We start from the raw sequence: 24197 nt of genomic DNA on the forward strand, positions 1-24197 counted from the left end.
CAGATGCAGCCAAGACCATTGTATGTCACACTCGGTTTTAATGACAAAATCAAATGCATAACTATATGTATGTCAGGATCAAGTTTCATACATATAGAGACATTATAAGTGAATTATCAATAACAGTATCACGAAAAAAAGAATTAAAATAACTAAAAGACTATTAGAGTTATACAGCTTATCCTGGAAATGAAGGCTTCAAACTTCACAGGCAATCGACTGGGGGTTGCGTACGCCTAGAACTCAGCAAAATCTTCAATAGACTTCACCACAACTTTCTCCTTCCGAGCAGCAGTAAGCAAGGGTGAGTACACTTATGGTTGGTACTCAGCAAGGCCACAAGAAATAACTAGAAAATGATTTTAATCCATCTTTAAGTTAAATTAATCATGTGAGGGTCTAAGCCGCTCTTAACCGTGAGCACGGCTGATATATCAGTTTTACACTCTGCAGAGGTTGTACACTTTCACCACAATTCGCGTAAAATTTCCGAAGAACTTTGAACCCAACCACGCATATGTGCTGATCAGGCACAATACCACACTTTCGAGGTGTGATTACATAGGGACGCTACGAGGCCTTTCCAAAGAATCTCTATATGTACGCACTGGTCCCTTGCTTTCTGCAGTACCTTAGAAGACGAAGCTTTCTTCACACACTCCTCAAATTTTGGTAACCCAAATTCCACCAATCAAACGCCCCAGGCACGACATATAGATCATCTAATTACTTAGCCAAGACCAGAGCCATATGGTACTGTTGTTGCACTGTTTTCTTGGGTGGTTCTCCATGTTCCAATTAAATCAATTATTCTTGTAAATAAAGCATAGATAAAAGTATGGTTAGGGTCACTTGCCTTTCTCCAACAAAAAGCTACTCTTACTGCTCTTCAGCTCTGGCTCACTTGCAAATCTTGATCTTCAATCTTCAAACAGCGATCCTTCTACTCGAAGCAATCATTGAGCAAACATACAAACAAACAAGAAGTACATATAAGAACAATACATCAAAACAAAGAAAGGCTTTAAAAGAACGCACTAAAGGATAGGACTCGCTGCTACGGTTACGAGAACACAAGTAATGCGAAAAAAATGAGCTAGGATACGGAAACTATGAGATAAACGGTGAGTTAGGAAATCTAGACACTTTAAAGTGTGCTCACAAAGGATAACAAGGTGATAAAACTATTGCACACGTAACAAGGATCACATGAGCGCAAGAATCGATAAAAACGGAGCTAAAACGAAAAAGTTATGGCTAAAACAGGGTTCTAGGGGCTTATTTGTAAAAGATTTGAAAAGAACAGGAGCCCTGGGTGAAGAAACCAGGGACTAAAACATAATTAAACACTAAACGCAGGGGCTAGCTGGCAAAACTGTAGCTTAGGGATGGCGGGTTCTATTTTACAAAAGGACATGGGTTAAACTGAAAAGAAAAGGGCTTTTACAAAATTATTTTTGAACTACGTGGACCGTGGGTTGATTTCCAGATAGCTGAAGAGCTCTTTTGCAAAGAAGCCATGGTTGACTGGTATGGGAGCTGTTGACTCGGGCCAGATCCGATTTGGATCGTCGGATCCAGATCCGACGGCTCTGAGCGATCGGGCGGCGGGGCGGCGACGTTGTGATGCTGGTGGCGGCTTTCACGGCGGCAGAGCTCACCGGTGTTGGCCGAAACGGCCATCCGGGCTGGGTTTCGAGCGCGGGTCGGCCTGGGAGAGAGCGCGCGTTGCGACGAACTCGTATAGGGCATCGAGTGCGCGAGTTGGAGACCGGGTAGGGGCGCGCGGTGACGGGGCGGCGACACGGCGCTCCGACGAGCGATGCCCATGGCGAGAAAGCGTGAGGGAGAGGGAAAAGAGGCCGGCGAAGGTTCTCACCACAACGCGAACCTCCGGAGGTGACTTTTGGAGGCGAGGGAGCGACGAAGCGGCGAGTTGGCGTCGGCACCGAGCGCCACGAGCTCTAATGGCGGCCGCGGATAGGGTTTGAGGCGGCAAGAACGACGCGGGTCAGGGGAGAGGCCAAGGCGGGGTTGCGGCGCTATTTATGGGGCGGTCGAGGGTTGCCTTGGCGTACGGGCCAAGGAAGGCCGCAGGCCCGCGGCAGAGCGGGCGGCTCCCGGACTCTGCTCGAGTCCGGCTCCAGCACGGGGAGGAAGAGACGCCTAACGGGTGGGGCCCACCTGGCGGTGAGGGTGAGAGGTAGAGAGTGGAGCGGGCTGGGCTGGGGAGAAGGTGGGCCGGCGGGAGGTTTTCTGGGCCGCGGAATTGGGCCGCAGGGAGAGGAAAAGGTGGAAGGAGAAAAGGGAGTGCGGGAAAACAATTGGGCTGGGCCAAAAGAGAGAGGAAAAGGAATTTGGTTTTGCATTTTTTTTATTTGTAAATGATTCAAACACTTCAATTCAAATTTGAATTCAAAGAATTCAAATTTCAAATTGAAACTCAAACTGTAAAACCATGCGAGGCGACATGAATGCAACACATATAACAAATTAATTTAATTTATTTAGAAAACAACAAATTGTTTTAGTATTCATATACTAAATTCCCTGTAAAAAAATAAAGTGTTTGGAAAATTTTAAAATTATAAGAAAATTGTTGTTTTATTTTTACTTTTAATCATATCCTGAAATCCAAAAATTTCAGGGTGTGACAGAACTACCCCCCTTAAAAGGAATCTCATCCCGAGATTCACAAGGCTAGCAAGAGATAGAGGTTTAAGTGGGTAGCTTCCGACACGTATAACTTTCTTTCTAGGTCGTTCATTCTTACAATACCTCCTCAAACATGCTTCTTTATTCTTTGCAACTCACATGAAACACTTTATGGATACTTAGTCTACTTTAACCATCTATTCCTTCATCGGCTTCGTTGGCCCTTCTCTTGGAGATGTTCCTTTGTATCTTGGTAAAGTGATTTGAATAAAGCTGGACTGATTCTCTCAAGTCCTCATGATAGAGTGACGATCATAAACCAACGATAAAATTCCGATTCTTCCCAAACATCCTTAGGCATGCGCTACACTATGGAAACATGCTTTTCTTACTTTAGTATCTTGGCGACTCGCGGTGGCATGAGAATTGGACACTGACGACATTCTCATCTGGCTGAGGTATCCTGGCCATCCATCCTGGCAAGGGGACCGTCTGATGACGTCTGACCGAGTGTATGGCTATTGGAGCTTCAGTTCTTTGGTTGATCATCATCCTCCTTTTCACACCAACTGGCAAGGTGTCCATCTTCTCCACACTTGAGGCAGTATAATCCAAGATCACGTGACCTAGTCTTCTTACGCTTTGTTGGACATCTGTTAGAATAGTGGCCTTTTTCACCACATCTATAGCACACTACTCTTTTAACACGTCCATCCCGACTTTCTTTCTGCTCTATCTCCACTCTTGATGGAATGGATTGTGCGTCAGGATTCTTCTTGATAGAGTTGTCATATGGAGGTTGAACCACTTCAGTCTGTAGTTGGTTGGAACTGAGTTGCACACTTCTATCTGCCAATGGTTGTGGTAACTCTACCTTCTCTTGGCTTGCTTTACTAATTTACTCCTTGGACTGCTTGCTTCTTTTAGGCTGAAATTCTTTGAAAGAGATACTCCAATCCTCAAGGTTTATAGTCTGAGTACGGTCTTCATCTTGGGCAACTCTTTCTAGAACTGAATCTTGGGTAGATAGCTTCCTATTGATATCTGTATGATAACATTGTCTTGCTTCCACTGACATTAAGCTGTCTTCTTGGAGACATAGATGACCATAATGCTCGCAGCACTGACATGTTCCTGGAGTCTTATCAACCTGTTGTTGTTCTTCTATCAACGGGTTTGGTGCTTCATAGTTCCTCTTATGTTTTCCATTGTTCCATGCTTCAGCAACTTGCCTTTTCACTGGTTTGGTAGGAACCTTTGCTTTGGTCAACTCCATGCTATGAGGTGATGCTATATTAGGCCGCAACCTTCCTTGTAAGACACGAGCTTGCATAGCTAACAGCTTCTCTTTATCAAACGGTGGCAGATCGGTTGGGATTGGATGGTTATCACTGTTAACAGAGTTGTCGTCCCTGGGGAATGAGGTTTGCGCTGTGACATGCCGTTGGATGTTGACCCTGATTGGAACCATTGCTTGTACTCCCTGAGTTTGTGCTAAAATGTTGAGGTCTTCTCCATTGGCTCTATCTTCTCGATTTTTGTCCGGACTCGCCATCTGGTTGGTGGTAGGGATAAGGTCAGTAGAGAGAAGAAAGATTGAATAACAAGGCAAAATCCATGATATCCTCTTCACCAACTCTTAGTGGTCACAACTCAAATAAATCAAGGTGGAGGAGAAAAAGACATAGGGGTAACAGCAAGGAGAAGAGAGCATTCTTGTCTTCAACTTCTTTCATTTGTCGATCATTGTAGACGCTTGGGGATTTCTACTATTGCTGTCAATGTTGCCATGAACTCCTTTCTTGACATCCAAAGGATTAGGTAGAAAGACGAAGGATAACAAGGAGGAGGTATAAAAGAACCCATCTAGGCAACCGATGTTATTGTAGGTAGAAGACCCACAATACACCGACAATCATTACAAAGAAATGAATCAAATAAGGTCATAAAGACAAACATCATCATGCAAACACCGAATTCCACCAGTCAACACAGTCAAAGAACGATGCTAAACGCTGTTAATAAAGCTGCAAGGGGCACTCCTAAGCATGGTTATATCTTCCAGCTTTGTCATTAATGACACGTGACTCCTTCAATTTATCCAGTGTTGACTCCACCTTCGTGATTGTAGTGGTAATGAGAGTGTCATAACCTTGCTCGGTCTTGATTCTTTGGTGGTGCTCTGAATCTTTCATCCAACTTGATCAAAAATGTAGGCAAGTGATACAATTTCCAATTACTTTGACTTGACTCCTCATGATGATCTGGCAGCTCCAACCTTCAGATGACTTGGACGGACAATAGGATACGTGCATGGATCATCTAAATAATTTTGAATCAGAAGAGGTACTTTGGAATCCAAGTCAAGGGATGAATCCAAAACGATATTTATTTGGAAGGAAGAGGAGAGGCTCAACGGAGAAAGCTAGATAAAATAAAGAAAAGAAAGATATATTCACAAAGATAAATTTTTAAGAAAATCAAGGAGTGTCCAGGAGAGAGAAGAATAAACCGCGTCTCTTATTTGAAGCCTCCACGTGAAGCCACCTAAGATCTTAGGTGGACACCCTAAAAATTGAGTAACTCATAAAAAGTCTCTATATGAAGCAATGAGATAAATCATAGAAATTCTGTAAAAAAAATATATCTGGCCATTGGAGGCTCATTTGAAGCCTTCACGTGAAGCCACCTAAGATCTTAAGCGAACACCTAAAAATTGAGAAACTCATAAAAAAGTCTCTACATGAAGCCACCTATGATCCTACGTGGACACCCTAGAAAATGAGATAAATCATAGAAATTCTGTAAAAAAAATATATCTGGCCATCAATCTGTATAATGTAAACATAGTAACCTTTGGATCTACCTTGTAGCAGCTAGCAGATATGTACCCGTACGTACAGGTTGGTGAGCCGTTCATCAAATCATATTAGATGCAGGCACCTAAGCTGGACGGTCAAAAGGGAGAACCGATCCCCAACTGACGGATCAAATGGTTTTTATTGTGATCTCTTCGTTATTTAAATATCACAGAGAATCTTTATCTCTAAGGCTCGGTAGCTAATGCAACTAAGAAACAAATAAAGAGAGTTATAGCATCCTTCCAAAAAAAATCATATCTCTGCTTTGTACTGCTACTCTCCCTAAACCATATCACATATAAGCTAGCGCACCACTAACCGTTCTCACGTCGACTCCGCCGGCCGGAACAAACAACGGCCGTTCTCACGTAGAACCGAGGGTCCGAGGCTTCTGCAATCAATCAGGCCAGCATGTTGATCCCTAACCAGAACTAAGAATCAAAACTGAACGAAGGACCTATGCAATCAGTTTAGTGTCAACTAACATAGCTTGCAGTTTTAGATTCGTTTCATCATCTTAAGAACTAAAGCTTGTGAAATCTCATATTTTATATTTGTAACAAATCTATTTCACATTGTCGTTGTTTCCACCATAACTTTTGTATAGAAAAGCAGATCAATTTTATATTCATTCCAAATCTACTCTGTATAGAAAATAGTTTCAAATTTGTATTTCTTCTGAATCTATCTCGCAATATCGTTGTTCTTCTTGAATGATAGCAGCCCCATATGCTTGTATATACAATACTTATGTATAGAAAAATAGATGAATTGTATGGAGCAAGTCGCGATGAAAGTTTCAATCACAGTATGCACTACTACTGTATGGAGCAAGCTACCAAGAATAAAATAATCATCAATATATTATTTACTATTAAAATATTATGGATCTATGTTGCAAAATTTTATATTTTTAAAGAATTTAATGTTAACATCACCAACAGATGGTAGCCGTGCAATAGCACGGGTTGATGGACTAGTTTAACCTCTAATCATATTTGCCTTTTTTGTTTTTCATGTGAAGTTCAATTTTAAGTTCGGATTTTGTATAATATAGCGGTAGTGATGTCCTGTGTTACAAAAATATTGCTGCCCTGTGCCATGGGAGTTGGGAGCTAAAGAGTGCTGGACCTGGCCGGCAGCTAGCCTTGCCAGTTGCCACAAACATGGCCGCCGTCTCCCTGGCCTTCACCACCGGCGTCAAGCGGCAGGACCCGTGGCATGATGCCATGCCAACAACACAGTTCATGCTCGTGGCTGTGGCGGCGATGACGGCAAGCACAGGCCAACGACCCATGGCGCCAGCCACGAAACATTGCATTAATTTTGACCTCACCAACCGCATTCAAAGTGCACAGTAAACCTGGTTGCCTCGTCTATATATGCATACCCTCCTTTTGCCTCTTCCCGTGGTGGTCGAATGGTTAAACTCTAATTGCCCCCAGCAACCTTGCGGCAGCTAGAGAGGATGCCAGGAAGGGTGAGATGAGGGGAGAAGATGAACAAAGGCACAACTTCTGAAAACATGTTGATCGTAGGAATGGAAGGCACAAGGAACTTTGAGATAGCTATTGATGCCAAGAAATCAATTTTTGAAACCATGACTTCAGAATACAGTGATGTGTCTTCCTCTAGAAAATCCAAAGAATGGGTCACTGATGGAGAGTAAGAGAAGAAGGCGTATTCCAGGCGGGAAGACGCCTTTTCCTTAGTATTGGAGGGGAACCATTCTGGACCGTTCGAATCAAATCCTACGGCTCCGACTACTTACCGTTATCTAATCTAAATGTACTAATTGAACAGCCAGAGTGAGAGCTGTAACTATTTTTCAACCGTAAGTAGCAAGGGGGTATATCTGCGCTGGTGCCCCGGTTTGAGAGACAAGACATCAATATCATATCTGCTCATTCTTCTTTTCGCCTAGCAATAGAGCCCTGTTCTTCCTTATTTTGCATTATTGTTAATTAAGTCCCAGTAATTAGGGTAAGTTCAGTTGGGATTCTTCGGGATCTTGACAGACGGCGCGTAGTAGTCTAGTAGAACACCTAGCAATTGTGGCAAGGACAGGAACTGTTGAGCGGAGGATTCCACTGTCTCAGGCTGATTCCGGCCGCGCACCCGGGACGGCAACGACGCTGCGACACGCCGGTGCCTGATTCCCCCGCCGAGAGTGCGTCGCGCCGCCTGGTCAAAGTGCAGAGCAACAAATTTAATGCTCTAGTCAAATAGGTGTTCCTCTCCCTCTTATTCTTATAGGTGCTGTGTTTAGTTTCAAAATTTTTCTCTCCAAACTTCACTATTTACATATCACATCAAATCTCTTACCTTATGTATGGAGCATTAAATATAGATAAATAAAAAACTAATTATATAGTTTTGATGTACACGAGACGAATTTTTTGAGCCTAGTTAGGTCATAGTATGACAACAATTATCACAAATAAACGAAAAGTGCTACAGTGTCTGATGTGACTCTTTTTACCACTATTTTACGGATCTAAACACAACCAGGATGAAGATTGAAATTTGGAGCAATTTCTTCCCTTCTTAGATAGGTAGTAGCCTCTTGTTTTTTTTTTGTTAGATTCTCCATTCCCTGTGCTCCTATGTAATCTCTTCATACCTGTACATTGTTATTCTCTATATTCAATAAAGTTCAGGCACCCTAAGGGGTGTCATAGTTTCTTAAAAAAAATATTTCGTTTGGTGAAACCAAAATTACTCCATTATATTTTATTTACGACAAAATTATAATAAATGATTGTTTTTCAATATGAATATACAATAATCTTGTGTCAAAAATTTAATGGTAGAGTAATTATTGGTTGAAGGATCATCCTAAAGAAAACGAAATGAGCCTTATAATTTCAAAAGGAGGGAGCAAGCAAAGAGACTTTAAATACGCGCCCTTTGTCCCATATTACTAGTAGTCCCATATTTTGTAATAACTTCATGCAGCAACTAGTATACATATTCATCACTAACTCCAATACTAGCTAGGGCTGTTTTACTTGTCACAGCACCACCTGTTGTCCTACTGAACGTCTAGAGCACTGACCATATATATGAGTATGGGTATGGCGTGACAGATGTGTAAAAAGGTCTGAAGAAACAATATAATATATTTTCAGTCAATGGTTTCTCAAGAACGGCGTGAAGTGTTCTTGTTTCCTGGGAATAGAAGACACGGGGAAAAATTCATGAGAAGGGTGATACACACTGACCATACATGTATATGCTCAAAACTTTCGCTATTGCTCGTGATACAGATTACTAACGTCAAGTAACACCACCATTTGCAGTTGGTACGCGTCTACTTCAAAGGGGGCGATGGCTGCTGATGAAATGCCGATATGGAAGCCAGGTTGTGGTTCTAGCAGCATGCATTTTGTTCGTTTTTGCTGTAGTTCCCGGGGGCCTGGGGCGGTGGGGCCTGGGAGGTGGGCCATTTGTTTGGGTGTCATGTGTGGAGAAGGTGAACTTTTCTGTATTTCAGAGACCACAACCTGGCCGCTCATTGTCTGCTGTTGTGTGGCAGTAAAGATCAGTATTTAGTTCCTCACAAATGTTGAACAGAAGAGTGCAACCAACTGAGAGAAAAATTAATGGCCCGGGATTCGAATCCCAAATGTAATAACCTCATTTGTCCTGCAGGCTGCAGCTACTACGTAGTACTAGTACGTACTCCTATACTAGCTAGCTTGTTTACTTATTGAGCTACTGTCCACAGCACAGCTCCTTAGCTTGCCCTGCTGAACGTCCAGGAGCACTGACAGATATGTAGAGGTCTGTAGACCTGAAACAGTTCTAGTCGATAGTCTTACTAGACAGTTACAGAGATTTTTCGTGATAGTTCCTTTTTCCAGGGAATGGAAGGCACGCGGAAAAATTCGTGCGAAGGGTGACTACACTTAACCATAGGATCCAAACTTCCGTTATTTTGCACGTGATTACGGGTTACAATGCCGTCAGGTGACACCACCACTAGCAGATTTGGCGCATCTGCAGCGAAATGGCTGACTACCGGCGGCGAAACTACGATGTGGAAGCCAGGTTGTGGTTCTTGCCACTGCTGGAGACTGGAGAGGCCTGACTGCATCGACCATCGATGGATCTGAAAGCTCGGTGATGCTACCAAGAACGTGGAAACCCATGGAAAAAAATTAATATCTTGATGGACCTAGCTAGCACAAGGATTTGGGTGTCGAGATCAATTGATTTCCCGTGCAAGAATAATAAGATGATGCAAAAACGCTCAAAATGGTGTGCTACTACAGAAGACACCCTGAAACTCTCTGCAAGGAGACGCCTGAATTCCCTGAACCTCCCATCCCATGAATCCATCCATGATCGCCAAGCCCGGCATGTGTATATCGAAATCACAGTTCGTAAACACAACGAAAGAATCAATACAGCCGATCGAATCTTGCTAAACCATCCCCGCTTATGTACAAGACCCGAACGTACGGTCGATCCATGGCGCGCAGCTCGCTAAGCGCCTGGCATCAGTGCCCCGCGCCGCGGGGGCTGGACCCGGCCGGCAGCCTCGCCAGGAGCATGGCCGCCGCCGCCTCCCTAGCCTCCGCCGGCGGCCGTGGTGCCAAGCAGGCGGCGGCGGCGTCGCAGGGCGCCGCGCCCACGACGCGGCTCATCATACCCGCGGCGGCGGCGGCGAGAACGGTGGCAAGAACCAGAGCCACCACGGAACGAAGCGTCCATCTCCTCGGCGAGCCCATCGGCGCCGACGAGCCGGCGCCGACACCAACTGCTCTCTTGGACGATGACGACGACTAGCCTGCTATTTGTAGAAGCGCCCGTACGTGCGTTTGGTTGAACCATTGCTGCTGCACCGCCATCACCGTGTGGCTGCACTGCAGTACCAGGCGACGGGTTTAATTTCGAGGTGATTGAGGGTGCCTTGCAGCTAATTAAGCTCGTTTTTCTCCCCTCCATGTCAGCTTAAGATGAGGTGAATAGTTTCCGGATCAGCGAGAAGCAACAGGGGAACGAAGAAGGCGATGGTGAGGAAGATGACAGTAGCTCTTCACCGGTAGGACGGAGAAAGGATCGGAATGGCTTTCTGATCTGCGGGCTATGGTGGGTAGTTTCCTTCAGACCTTGTATAACCTGCAGCCGTGCGAGGTCCATGGTTCTGCTGCATTTCTACTCATTTTCACGGTACGCGATTTCTCAGGATTAATGTTATATGACACTGAATTGAAGGAATGAAGGGAATGCACGCAATATGTATGCAAATATGCAATGCCACGTGCCAGAGATCTCTTGTTTCTAGAGTACATCATCTATTTTTGTTGGTACCTGTTTTCTGTTGCAATGCAAGTATTATTCTGCCAGTGTGCTTGCATAGTATATATTTAGCAGCAGAAACGCAAGCCACATTTCGTCACTGGTTGGTGCGTGTTGAATTCTGCATTCTGCTGTTGCTGACTAGATGGCATTAAGCTAAATATTTAAGCTCATGCACATTTCTGGCGAGGTGGTGGTTCGTGTGGCTGTCATTTTTAAATGTCATTTTTAAGTTGCTCAACTTGGCACATGGATTTCACGCACTGAAGAAGAAAAAAATGACAGAAAACTGCAACCAACGCGCTCAGCATTCACATGGAGATCTTAAACAAGAGCTAGCTAGCACATGAAGACATGCTTGAAGCAGGCTAATAAATCGTACCTGTGCGTGGTGTAAGCACTAGTGCTTGGCCGATTTCACTGACCAACTTTTTGTACCCTTTCTTACAAGTCATCAAACTCTCTCTCTCTCTCTCTCTCTCTCTCTCTCTCTCTCTCTCTCTCTCTCTCTCTCTCTCTCTCTCTCTCTCTCTCTCTTGCGAAACAAGTCATCAAACTCGTGGTCAGCTTTCGGTCATTGGGTAATGGGTATGTAACTCACGATTTTCACGAGCGGCTGAGAGTTTTGCACGTCATCAAAGTTTGACGAACTACTACACCAATGGCGAGTCAATGAGGAAAGAGACGCATCTTCTGTTGATCCGATCGGCTGGTCGATCTTGCTGAGTAACAGAGTAGAGAAAGTTAGGCACGCAGCAATTGGGAGAATAAGAATTCCACCTTCAAATTTAATTTATACAATCTCATTGAGCAATAATGTGGAATATTGAAATGGAAGTTTTGTGCAAAACCTATGCTAGTACAGTACGTAAGTAGTAACCAAGAACTAAAAAGAAAAAAAAAGTGTCTCAAAGAATCTTGTAACCAAGACAAGACACCAGTGCAAGTACATGCCTCGGCAGCAGAGTATATACAGTTTAGTATGGCATCATCAACCTATGTATGTATGTATGTATATGCCACGTTCTCGTGTGGCCTCTGTATATACATCCTTGTAGTGATCGTAATCAGCCGCACACGGATCCGATATCCGAAGATCCCCTAGTGACCGGGGCCCCTGGGGCTGGGCCCCGCCGGCAGCCTCGCCATGAGCATCTCGACCGTCTCCCTCGCCTTGTCCACCACCGCCGCTGCCGAGTCCACCACCAGGTACGCCGCGGCCTCGCCCCCGCCGCCCATCCCGCCACCGCTCGCCGGCGCCGGCCTCGCGGCGCCGGCGACGCCCGCGAGGAAGACGACCGCGAGCACGGCGAAGACAACCGCGAGCAGCCGCCTCGACGACGACGAAGCCATCAGCCGATGCCGACACCGATCCCAGTAGCCGAGCTGCCGCGATAGATCGAGCGCGTCCTCCAGAGCCGATCGAACAGCAAGCAGGTGGGTGCGTGACCGTGCGCTTGTGTTGCTTGGCTGGCTGGATTGTACGCGAGCTCGCGCGGGTCTGGCAGTGCCCGGTCGGTGTGCGCGGCTACTTATAGAGGCCGTTGGGCGCCGGCCGGGTCGGTGGCGGGATGGGGGGTCAGTTGGATTGGATGGTGACGCGTTTGCTGATGCGATGCACACTATGCTAGAGAGTGCGCGGACGGTTGGTTGGTGCGGGATCGGAGGGTGCCCCGGTGGAAAGCGCAAAGCCGGGGGCCGGCCGTGGGAGCGCGTGGGTCTGCCGAGACGAGACGAGAACAGCTGCGTACGAGAGGAATCCCGCGTAGAGACATGTGTGTGTGTTGACCGGGGAAGCGGAGGGGAAAGAAAGCGAGACGACGGGGACGGGTCACGGGCGGGTTTTGGTGCGCTGGGAGGTTGCAGTGGGGGCGCATGGACTTGGACTTGGCAGATACGTTCGCACGCACTCGCCGTCGTTTCCAAAAAACCAAAATTCCAAATGGTCGTCGTCGAGTCAGATCAGACGGGTCATCACGGAGTTAGCCGCATTGGTTTTTTTTTTTGCTAGCGAAAACATGTCAAAATCGTGGGGGTTTTGTGATGAATAATTCATTCAAGCAAGCAGAGTCGGCGTGTCCAGTTTTCGGAGATCGGGTGATTCGACAGCTCTTGGGGTTGTGTTTCAGCTAGCGTCCGTCTGCAGGCTGGTTACTTTCCTGATTCCCCTGGAAAGACGTGGGCAGAAAGGGCGTGTGATCGCCTCGTCAGTACCATCCCATCCGGGTGCTTCGGTTTTGGATATTTGTGATTCCTTTCTTCTCATCGTCTCAAATCTGATTGTAAAGTGGCCAGACCGGATCTAGCTAGCTAGGAACCGAATTGTTTTTAGAGCATGACCGGCCGGCGGAGCAAGGACGTACGACGGAAGTACCGAAAGTTCCAGGAATTGCCAGGGGCCCGGGACGGACCACGACCGGCCGGCAGTGCGCTCTCTACTCTCGTAAAAGCCATGTCATTTGGAACAATATTGTTCACACATTTCCATGAAGTCATGTGTTAATTTGAAAGTTGTATATCCACATGACATATTTCTTGTAAAAGGATAGATAGTGATGGTTGTATTTGATATATAAAAGGATATGTACTAACGAAAGGATGAGATGATTAATGGATGTGCATTCTTAGTTGGAAAAGGATCTATGCTTAGCTCAACTCTGTGTTTTTCATAAATACATAAATAGATGAAAGAATTAGAGACTAGATAAAAGAATTAGAGTTTTGATAAAAACATAAATAGATAAAAAAAATTAGCTCAACTGAAAAAAAGTGTGTTTTTAAGATCAGCAAATCTGGATAGTTTGTTAATTAGTATCACTACAATTATAATACATATTATCTCACAGACTCCACATCATACAAATTGATAGGCATAACGTGTTTTGATTCTTTGTTTAGTGACTACAACCGGAAATTTAGAGGATTTATTATTTTTGTTAGATACATTGTAGTCCGAAGTTTGAGGTTCTATACCCCTGCGAGCAAGTTGTTGATCTTAAAAACACAAAGAAGCTACTACGACTTCCCCTTTGTGCAGGATGACCCTTAGGTTAGTTATATATAATAGTAGAATTTTCTAATTAATTTGAGTGTGGTAATTGTGGATTTAGGGTGTTAGTTTATGGCTCGAAGGCTAGAGTTGCTCATTTTATTTCAATAAATGTAGTAGTGCTAATCAAGATAACATTTGTTTGATGCTCCGAAAACATCTGGTACTTGTAGTGGCAGAGCTGGGGGTAGTGAGCAGCGGCTCTAGCTTCTTCCTAAAAAGAAACTTTTACCTCTGTCTTGCACTTTATATGTTTAGTATTGTTGGATCGAACAATCAATTTCTTCTTGTTTACATTGTCTTAAAAAAAATCGTTGCTCTAAAAAAAGTCCTTTACATGCTACTTGGGACTTGCCGGAGCTGAGGGTCTATCCAATATTTTGGTTTACGCATAACATGATCTGCTAGTCACCTTTATGTCCTATCTCCCCAAATTCTAAACCCTACTACAAGTCAAGACCTCACTTCACTCCAGTTGTTCAGCTTCCGAGTACTCTTGGCCTCCACTTGTAGTCCTACATGGCGACTGTAGGTCATCGGTAGCGAGTTAGGCCAGCAATCGTACATTGGTAATCTCTCCAGTCTCTAATCTCTCGTGAGCGCAAAATGCTTCTAGAGGTGATTGGTGATATCAATGATGTAGCTCTGATATATCATTGGGTCATCGGTCGTTGTTATAATCGTTTGGGAGCTATCCTTGGGTCTGATTTGTACAAGAAGGTGATGGTGTGTGTGACCCCCAAGGATGAGGAAGGGTTCAAGTGTATAATCTCATAATCAAGAAAGACTCAAACATCACTGTGAGCATCACAACACTGATGGTATGTTTCAATGCTCTTTATATTGTGCAAATTTTTATTGGATGAAATGTGGAATTTGATTTGTCTTCATCGCAAGTCGAGATACAGTACTCTATATTGCACAATAAGACATGGCGTGCTGTAGTTAGACATCACCCTCTATACAACATGTATCCCTTGTTCCTTAACAAGGTACAACCAGAACTTATACTCACTGACTCACTTTGACTTTTTATCAAACATTTGGATAGTAACTTTGCTAACTCATTTGTCATCTTTCAATTGGTAGACTCAGTAGCTAAATTCTCCATCAACCTTGACCTTGCATGCTTCTAAAGGTACTACTCGACGTCGAGCTTTCAGCTTCTAGTTTTTGCAGCAGTAAATATATCATACATGGTGATATGTTGTTGTTATCGAACACATGTCATGCCCACCCATGATACAGAGGATGGTGGAGAATCACGCTCTAGGTGTTGTGCGCCCGTATGAGGTTCTCTTGGATTTCTATGAGGTTTTGTCCTCTGGCGAGCAAGCTGCTAATCCTAAGAAGACAAAGGAGCTGCTGATGTGTTATGATATTCTTATGTGTAGACCTTGAGCCTCAGGTTAGTGACACAAAACAGTTGAGTTTTCTAATTGATTCAAGTGATGTTACTAACTTCGTGTATTTGCAGGATTATATTTTCGGGGCAGGTGCTATTGATGCTAAGGATCTACTACTTTTGTTCGGGGCACGTGGATTTAGGGTGTTAGTTAATGGCTGGAAGGCTAGAGTTACTCATTTTATTTCAATAAATGTAGTAGTGCTAATCAAGATGATATTTGTTTGATGCTCCGAAAATTTTGTTATACCTCTCGTAGTGGCGGAGCTAGGGTGGTGAGCAGTCCTAAAAAAATTTACATATGTCTTGCACTTGATAGATTTAACACTGTTGGATCTATACAATTAATTTCTTCTTGTCTACATTATTATAAAAAATTATTGCAATAAAAAAGGTCCTTCATATGCTACTTGACACTTGCCAGAGCTGAGGGCCCATCCCATTTCTTTTTGTTTACGCACAGCATGAACCGCTCATCACATTTGTGTCTGTCTATCTCTCCCCAAATTCCAGACCCTATTGCAAATCACCTAGAGGTGGGACTTGCCGTGCTATTTCTTGGCGGGCCGCGGCATGATCGTTTGGCACGACTCAAAACACGGCACGACACAAAATATTTTGAGCCGTGCCGGCATAACACGAACACGAGGGCCGTGTCATGCCTAGGGTCTCAGCACGACGAGCTGTATGGCATGGCTGGCCGGCACGGCATGAAAACAGCCCATCGGCCGGTATGTAGCCCATTGTTCTACTATGGTAGTTAATCTTTCTTTCTAATTAACAGCAATCATGGAAGAAAATATTGTTGATTTAAGAAAATCATCCTACCATCAATAGTTTATATGCTTCCTAATTGCAATAGTATCATTTCTGCATCGATACATATAAATCCAATTGCAAGTATCCGGAGGGCCGTGCTTAGCCGGCAAGGCACGAAGACGTGCCGGCGTGCTGTGGGCTGTGCTTGGGCTTGATAATAAACTTGTCGTGGCAGCACGGCACAGCATGATGTGCCGATCGTGTTTAGAAATCTAGACCCAACACGGCACGAAGCACGAGAGGGCCGGGCCGGCACGGCACGGCACGGCCCCAAGTCCCAGCTCTATTCGTGCAGTGTCAGTGCATCAAGCCGTCTCCAGGAAGCGGGTAGCAGCACAAGGTAAGCATAAGCAACCAGTGCAACACCCAGAACAAACATGTACCAAGTACTACCAAAAGAATCATAGCTGCATGCATATTTTCATTTATAAGAAAATGTGATACACCATCTGAGAAACACCGTAGGCATGAATTGATCGCTTACATCATACACCGTGGCACCGTCGCTGGTCATATACTCAAGCGTTGTATAGGTGCAGCCGTGCAGCTCGTTCGTCATGTGCTCACAAAGTTTACTCTGTACACAGCGCATATACACCACGCCTTTGCTCGTAGCAGGTCACCGCTTAACGGCAGGCGTAGTAGCACGCGCCCATCACGCGTAGCCGTGCAGGTAGTACTTGCGGTGGTGGTGGTGCCCGGCGCCGAAGCAGCCGAGCAGCAGGGGATGGTCGGCGGCGCGCGGCCTCCACCCGCGCCACGCCCTGGCCAGCCCGGCGCCCGCCCACCACCGCGCGCGCCCGGCCGCCCGCGCCACGGCCCCGCCCGCCTCGCGCAGCCGCCGCAGCAGGCGGCCGCGCCGCGCCTCCCACTGCGGCCGCCGGTCGTCCTCGCCGTCGTCCACCGAGAACCGGTAGCTCTGCAGGACCAGCGCCCGCCGCTGCCGCTCCGCCGCGCCCAGCGGCACGTACCCCGCCCGCGCCGCCGCCTCCGGCATCGCGAGAGGGTCGCGCGCGCGCCGCCCGGCCGTGAGGCGTGAGCTGCTAGCAGGTGCGGGTGCACGAGCGGTTATATGGCGGGTCGGGGTGGTGTGATAGGACTAGTGGTTGAACCAGAAACTGTAAACAAGGGCTTGTTTGGGGGCGATGGGTGCACCCGGCCGCACCAACCCGCGCCAGGATATTGCTGGTGCGCCCCCGGTTGGTCCAGTTTGGTCGGCATCGGCAGCGATGTGGTCAGGACTCTGGGCAACCTGGGTACGTAGACAAGTTACAGTCCTGGTTAACACAGAGCAGCGGGTGGGAGTGGAGCTGGATCGGAGCTGGCAGCTTGATCCTGGTGGTTGTGGAATATCTGGTGGATGCCTCCAAACGGATCTAGTTCCTCAGAAGTAGCTCAAGCTACCTCAGAGGGAGATAAGTTGTTGCTGGGCATTCGATTGGCATCCAACGGCCCCGTCGTCAAACATGGGACTTGCTTCATATATTCAACGCATATTGGTGAGTTGGTCATATAGCCCGTGAACAAAATAACCCATCTGTTTGCCAACACACAAAAGAAAAAAAACAGCAAGAATGGAGGGAAATTGTGGAACGACACGCGAGCGAAGATGACTGACTATCGTCTTGCTGGACGGAACAAGCTTCTCTGCACGGCAATCTTTGGCAAAATCTAAGTAATATAATATTCCCTTTTGAGGCTTCTTTTCTCGTAAATGACTCATTGTAATTAATCAAATTATCACTCTCATATGACTTGCTCCATATATTCAGCCCATGTTGATTGGCCACCTATCCGGACCGGGGCGGATCCAGAAAAAAAAAGTAGGGGGCTGAACATATTAAGAGTAAATGACGATCATCAGCTTATTATTTCTCATACTCCGTACTAAACATAGGTTGGAATTGGACCTAAATGTTCACGTATGATTGACAGTTAAATCATCACACAATGCCTAATAATTATTTTTTTGTTCTGCATTAATCTTTTTTTGTTGCTAGAACAATTGTTATTGTTCGTGCAATAAATAAAAATTGTTTCGCAATAAAAATAATTTGTTCCGAAATAATTTTGACTGAATTATACATGTGAACCTGTTTATTAGACTGATTTAGACCCAAAACACAGAATCTAAAGTGCGCATTACCCCAACGCGACACGAATTGGATTGCAGTATATTGTGGCAATTGTGCACACGGCTTACCTTGATTATTAGAGCTAAGGTTTTTGGGCCTAGCAATTGGGCTTGTGGCTGTGGGCCGAGACGTGTACATTGATGTCAATGTAATTTATCACGACATGGTTGCCCTTACAAGGCTTGATGAGGGTGTAAATGTCACTCGATATACCTGCTACAGAATATGCAATTATGCATGCTTTGCTATTCTCAGAACGAATGTTCGATACTGAAATATACAGGTATGCCCTCCAGAACGAATTCGATTCAGAATGAACGGTTGTATATGTAGCGGCAGTGGCTGTGCTTGGATATGTAACAGAATACAGAAAGGCGTTGTGCTTGGCATGTCGAATTCTAGGTATACCACCATCTTATGCAGCTTGGCATGTCCTTCACTTTTGCTGCCAAAATAACAAACGGTGTGGGTATAGACATCTAGCAAGCTGTGCAAAACTGAAGACATCATAAAATAACACCACCAAAATGCAATACATCTGGTACCGTGCTGCCTTAGTACATGATGAAACGGGAGATTCCATCCGAAACCTTTAATTTCGAACCATTTTTTTAACCCCTTAACTAAGGAGAAATACAAAAAAAATCCAGCAGATGAACATCTGTGATCATCCGACTGTCTGTAGTTGCAGCTGAACTGTGCTTACAGATAACCAAGTTAACGATAAACTGAAGCTGAACTGAGCCTATAGATAGATGACTGAGTTAACGATCACTACAGTTGCACAACATCATCCCCGAAACAGCCATCTTCACTTCTAACCACCACTTACACCAAGCTTTCAGAACCAGCTGCTTAACTACCGCTGCTCCCAGACTTCCCGTCTCCCCACTGGCCCTGGGAGCCCAGATGCCCTTTCATCTTGAGGTCTCTCGCCGCCTGCTGCAGCTGTTGTACCTGCAGCGGGTGTAGTGGCTGCTGCTGGTGCTGAGGACGCAGTGCCTGCTGCTGAGGCTGGGAGTGGAGCTGAAGCTGCTGCAGCTGCTGAGTGGCCAGCATGGATTGCATCCCTTGGCTGTTCTGAAACATCTGCTGGTTGCCCCCAAACGGGCGTGGCATGGCGCCAAAGTTCATCATCATACTTCCACCACCATTGGCCACCTGTCCTGTTGCCACCTTCAGCCGCTGGACCTCCGATTTCAGAGTGTCGTTCAAGGCTGCACCAAGAAAAGCAAACACTAATGAATAATGCTTCTATATTTCGCATGCATGCAGGCACAGCATTATCCAAAGGAAATGGTCAGCAGACCTAATAACAAAATGTTGGACAGGGCAAAATCCATCAATCATGGGGGTCAAATGAATATTACCATCTTGTAAGTGGACTTGCTGTTCCATGGTCTGCAGCCGTATCTTCAACTCACTATTCTCAGTTGTTAACCCAGTGGTATCTCTCTGATATAGCAACACAATGAGAAGATTAATAGTTAGTTATCTGAAGCAAAAGCAAGGTAAATAAGCAGAATAATCACATGAGCATAGTGAAACACAAGTATCTAGGTGCCTTCCACAAGTAAGCGTAGTAAAACATTAATTGGTAGCTCCAGAAAGGAATAATGCTCCATAAGAAAAGAGAGAGAAGAAGTTACTAACTTACTAAAAGTGGGAACTAAAGCTTTAACATGTCAAAACTTTTGTATACTGGCATACTTTTTTATACATAGCATAGCTGTGGTCCCTTCAGGATGATATGAGGAAGATGTAGTCAGATCACTCTGACATAAGAAAATATATAAGATATCCTCAGGATTTTCATCTGAACATTATATCCACCTAGGGAACACCAAACAGCAACTCCTATTAATTGGGTAACTATGTGTATGGTATAAAGACCTAACAAGTAAGTGAAGCGAATAACAATTAGTAGTCACTTGCAGCAACAAGTAACATCCTACATCAATTAATAGGAGTTTCTGTTTGGTGTTCCCTAACAAGTAAGTGAAGCGAATAACAATTAGTAGTCACTTGCAGACCTGATGAAGGGTAACTATGTGTATGGTATAAAGACCTAACAAGTAAGTGAAGCGAATAACAATTAGTAGTCACTTGCAGCAACAAGTAACATCCTACATGATACTGTCAAGCCATCCAAAACTAGCATGGCATAGCACTACAGTTGCATTTGATCAACAGTTTCACACCACAGGAATATGAGATATAACAACTTGTAATATGAACCTTCCAAGTTATATATCATAACTTGTGGGTGTGTGTCTATACTGTATTAGAAAACATGAATGTGATATTGTTTTCTGCAATGCAAGGACAAATATATCGAACAGACCAAAAGGCACTGAACAGTTAGTTCCACTTGAACACACTGTTCAAAACAGACCTGAGAGGTGGTTCACACACGAAAGTAAAACTGGCAGCTTGTACGGCATGTAAATAAGGAAAACAAACTTGCCCGTACTAATTTTGTTTTATTAAAAATCAGGCGAAAAACGATCAGTGGATAGAGCCCTGACCTCTCCAAAATCCCAAGTTGCACTCAGGAAACACTAATTGTGGTTATGACAATGGGAAAAAAAAACTAAACTTCACTTTGGATAAAATAGCATTAAGTATTTTGCAGTCAACCAACCATGGAAGGTGCCCAAAATTTGCTTATCATGCATGTGACAAGGCAATACATAGTATGGATTAGAAGTCATTCATGTCGATGGCAGTCAAAATATCCTTAAAATCAAGCCTCGAAGAGAGTACAATGCAAGTCCTGGGCTCCTGCGCACATGGAAGCAGGGAGCATGGAGCTAGACTCCATTCTATGGATATATATCAGGCATTGAACATAATCAGAACTGCGGCTCAACTACCAAACTGTCCGAACACGAAATTGTGAGAGTGAGCAGCTCAGTGACCAATTTGGTGTTTTTATAATCATGCTTTCTAAATATTCATTGATTTTCTATCAGTTCCAAAACCTTGACGATCTCAGGGAGAACCCAATAGCTGGTTTAAGACATATATACCATGCAGGTTGATCTAACTATAAACCAGAAAAATCCATAAGAGAACTCCAGAAAAATAGTGCCTACCTGCAGCAATGCCAACTGAGCTGACAATGTTGTGGCTTCTGTTTGCAGAGTTTGAACCTTGCGCTCGAGTTCAGCAATATAGCGCATCTTCCTTTCCTTCGATCTTGCAGCAGATTGTCTATTAGCCCAAATCCTGTCAGACAATAGATACCAATAATGAATCACCATAAGCATCCTTGTTCACGACATAAAATTCACTTTTTCTTGAAGAATGATGCATCCTGAAAGAAGGCAGTAGGACTCTGAGACTGAGGAAGCAGATGCCACTTGCACATTTTGAGTGTTGGGCCGCCTGCATGTGATATTTCTTTGTTTTCTCACCTGCCTATGAAACAACTTTCTTCAATGACCTATTCTGTGAAGCAACACCTTGAATACTTATACCATTTACATTCATTTATAATTCCATACAACCATCACATAGTAAATTTCTCTTTGCTAAAATCTCTCAGAGAAGAATTTCTAGACTCGACTATTTGAAGTGAAATGATCAAACAGATAATACAGTCATCCAAGGTAAACCTGACCAACCAAACCGATTTGCATGTAAAAAGACTATATATAGAACAAAACATCAAGCTCTGAGAATAAAACATTTTCACCCTCAACACTATTTGTGCAAAGCAAAACCCAATACTTGTCTTTGCATCTAAAAGTCAGATCCTTAGCTAAAGTTCACTGTGCAATTTCCCCTCAAGTCTCACCTACTGATCTAGTTTGCCTCTCACTGAACCTACTCCATGAAGCAAACCTAGAGGCTAGAGCAACTAAACCATGCCATTCATTCATACTGCACTGCGCATTAAGCCTTCCTTTAGCTAAGAATCATGTGGATAGCAAATGACCAACAAATAATGCAACCAATTCCACAAAAACATAGCCAATGCCAATCACGTTTCAAAAATAAACCTGGCCAACCAAACTAAGTAGCATGTGAAAAGCTTACATAATAGATGAAATTTTACAAGAACAAGCATACTATACCTTTTTGCCCTCTTTGGGTCAACAAGAGCAAGCTCAGCCAGCTTCGCCGCAGACACTGCTTTCTTCGCCTCTGCAGACGACATCCCCTCCATTCCCTGCGCCGCCGCCAGCTGCTCCGCCTTGATCGACATGGACCCGTCCATGGACTGGCTGTGCTGATGTCTTGGCCTAGGCGCGTGGCCCAGCTCAGCCCCCTCACCCCCGCCGCCTGCCGCGGACGACGACTCGGCCTCGGCCTCCGACGATGCCCCGCACGACGCGTTCAGCTTGTCCACGTCAAGGAACATGGAGAAGAGCTCCTCGTCGTTCTCGTCCGACAGCGAAGGCCCGTCGCCGCCTCCGGGGGCGCTGAGGTCGAGGTCGTCGGGCAGGCTCAGGATCTCGGAGTGCGCGCGCCGGTGGCCGGCGTTCCGCGGAGGGAAGTCCGGCATGCGGCTGATGTCGAACTCCGGCGGCGGGGTCGACGACGAGGGCGGCGCCCCGGCACGGCGCGTGGCCTGCGGCGGCAAGCCGTCGCCTGAGCCGCCGTCCCCCGGCCTCGGAGCCTTGTCTTTGTTCATCTTCTTGGCTACAACCCAAGATTCGGGGGGGTCAAAGATTGCGCCGCAAAAGAATTTTGGGATTGAATTGCTATGCGGCGCGAGAACAGAAACCGGAGAGCTCGAGGAGAGATTCTCGTCCACGAATAAGATCTACGCGCTGGGTTCCCAGAACACGAAACCGAGCATAAGCGAGAGGAAATGATGAGAGGATTGGAGGGGGAAGGGCTCTGATCTCGTTTGCCTGAGATTTGAGCTTTGCTTACCTCTAGTTGATCTGCTCGGCTGCTCCCCTGGTCTGTCAGGTTATCCCTTCGGTTTCGGCATTTTTCGCGTGAGGTAGATGGACATGGAATGCAACAAGCAAACAACTAAACTCTACACATGAAAGGAGAGTTTTATATCCTGTTTTCTTCTAAGAAAAAGGATAAAATGGGAGAGATTTGGGTCATTTGTTTCGTGTGAACGAGGATACTCCGGTTTTTCTTTTTGCTCAAAGAGAATATGCCAATACAATAGTTTGCTTGTATGTTGATCAACGGTTATTTCTTATTTGAGTTTGATTGCAATTGTGGTCATAATGATAATAATAGTTCAATATAGCTCAAGCAACAAATGCGGCGAACACATTTTTGTATGGAAGATTTTTAATGTCAAGTGTAGTAGAGAGCTTGTGATAAAATAACGAGCGTGACAATAACGGTAAAAATAAATTGTCGATGGACAAGTTTTTTGAAGGGGTATCAGTGGATAATGTCAAGGATAGGTGGCTGATATTCAAGTAGAGGACGACTAGCTCATCTAAATTAGCGAAAAATACAACACATGGAGTGGTTCATTTCAATCAGCAATGGAGGAAACAATGTTAATTGTCAAGAGGTTCAAGAAAACAGTGTAAACAAATAGAACATGAGAGACCACAACTTGGGCTGCGCAAGAAACATGAATTTGTTCAGGTAAAAATTTTCTCTTTTTTTTTACTTTGAGGGAAAAAAAGATAAAAAGAAACCAAGTAAATGTTGCTGATGTCAGGCCTTGATCTTCCAAAATCTTCCCTCATAAAAGTTCATCAATTTATTCTTTATTTGGCATACAGTCCAAGATTAGCAACTCGAAGGCTAGTATGGCTGACTCTTTCATACTTTTATATGGTAATAACATCAGTTTTTGTGGCGGTCAGTCATACACCATGTCTGCCAATTTCAGCAATTTTTCCATTGGGATGCTTTAAAATGATCCTTTGCTGTCAGCAATCTTCCTGTTGTATGTAACCTGAGGAGGAAAAACTTCCTATAACGGAACAAGAGCCACCCAAGTTGAGTTGACGAGAAAGGAGAAAAGGAAA

At 44.9% G+C, this 24197-nt stretch overlaps 2 protein-coding genes across 3 annotated transcripts; both read right to left on the reverse strand.

Annotated features, from left to right (window-relative positions):
• Positions 1-11581: 11581 nt before the first annotated feature.
• LOC120696119 lies at positions 11582-12335 on the reverse strand. Its single transcript, XM_039979266.1, has one exon. The coding sequence runs from the start codon at positions 12174-12176 to the stop codon at positions 11925-11927; it is 252 nt and encodes an 83-aa protein (XP_039835200.1). The 5' UTR covers positions 12177-12335; the 3' UTR covers positions 11582-11924.
• A 6405-nt stretch (positions 12336-18740) lies between these two features.
• LOC120684042 (transcription factor RF2a-like) lies at positions 18741-23279 on the reverse strand. Of its 2 annotated transcripts, XM_039966148.1 has the most exons (5): positions 23119-23279; positions 22314-22881; positions 21330-21462; positions 19602-19686; positions 18741-19448 (listed from the first exon to the last, which is right to left on the reverse strand). In XM_039966148.1, exons 2-5 carry the CDS (start codon positions 22871-22873, stop codon positions 19087-19089), a joined length of 1140 nt encoding a protein of 379 aa, XP_039822082.1. In that variant the 5' UTR covers positions 22874-22881; positions 23119-23279; the 3' UTR covers positions 18741-19086. The 2 variants fall into 2 exon arrangements, with proteins under 2 accessions (XP_039822082.1, XP_039822076.1); XM_039966142.1 differs by having other exon boundaries at positions 22314-23199.
• Positions 23280-24197: the final 918 nt, after the last annotated feature.

The sequence above is a fragment of the Panicum virgatum genome, chromosome 2K, assembly GCF_016808335.1.
Source record: "Panicum virgatum strain AP13 chromosome 2K, P.virgatum_v5, whole genome shotgun sequence".
Taxonomy (NCBI): Eukaryota; Viridiplantae; Streptophyta; class Magnoliopsida; order Poales; family Poaceae; genus Panicum; species Panicum virgatum.

Coding starts and splice junctions, on each gene's coding strand:
- LOC120696119 (XM_039979266.1), bottom strand. CDS start 12,176: ATGGCTTCGTCGTCGTCGAGGCGGCTGCTCGCGGTTGTCTTCGCCGTG.
- LOC120684042 (XM_039966148.1), bottom strand. CDS start 22,873: ATGAACAAAGACAAGGCTCCGAGGCCGGGGGACGGCGGCTCAGGCGAC. Junction 21,463..22,313: donor GACCCAAAGAGGGCAAAAAG/GTATAGTATGCT, acceptor ATTGTCTGACAG/GATTTGGGCTAATAGACAAT. Junction 19,687..21,329: donor CTCAGTTGGCATTGCTGCAG/GTAGGCACTATT, acceptor TTGCTATATCAG/AGAGATACCACTGGGTTAAC.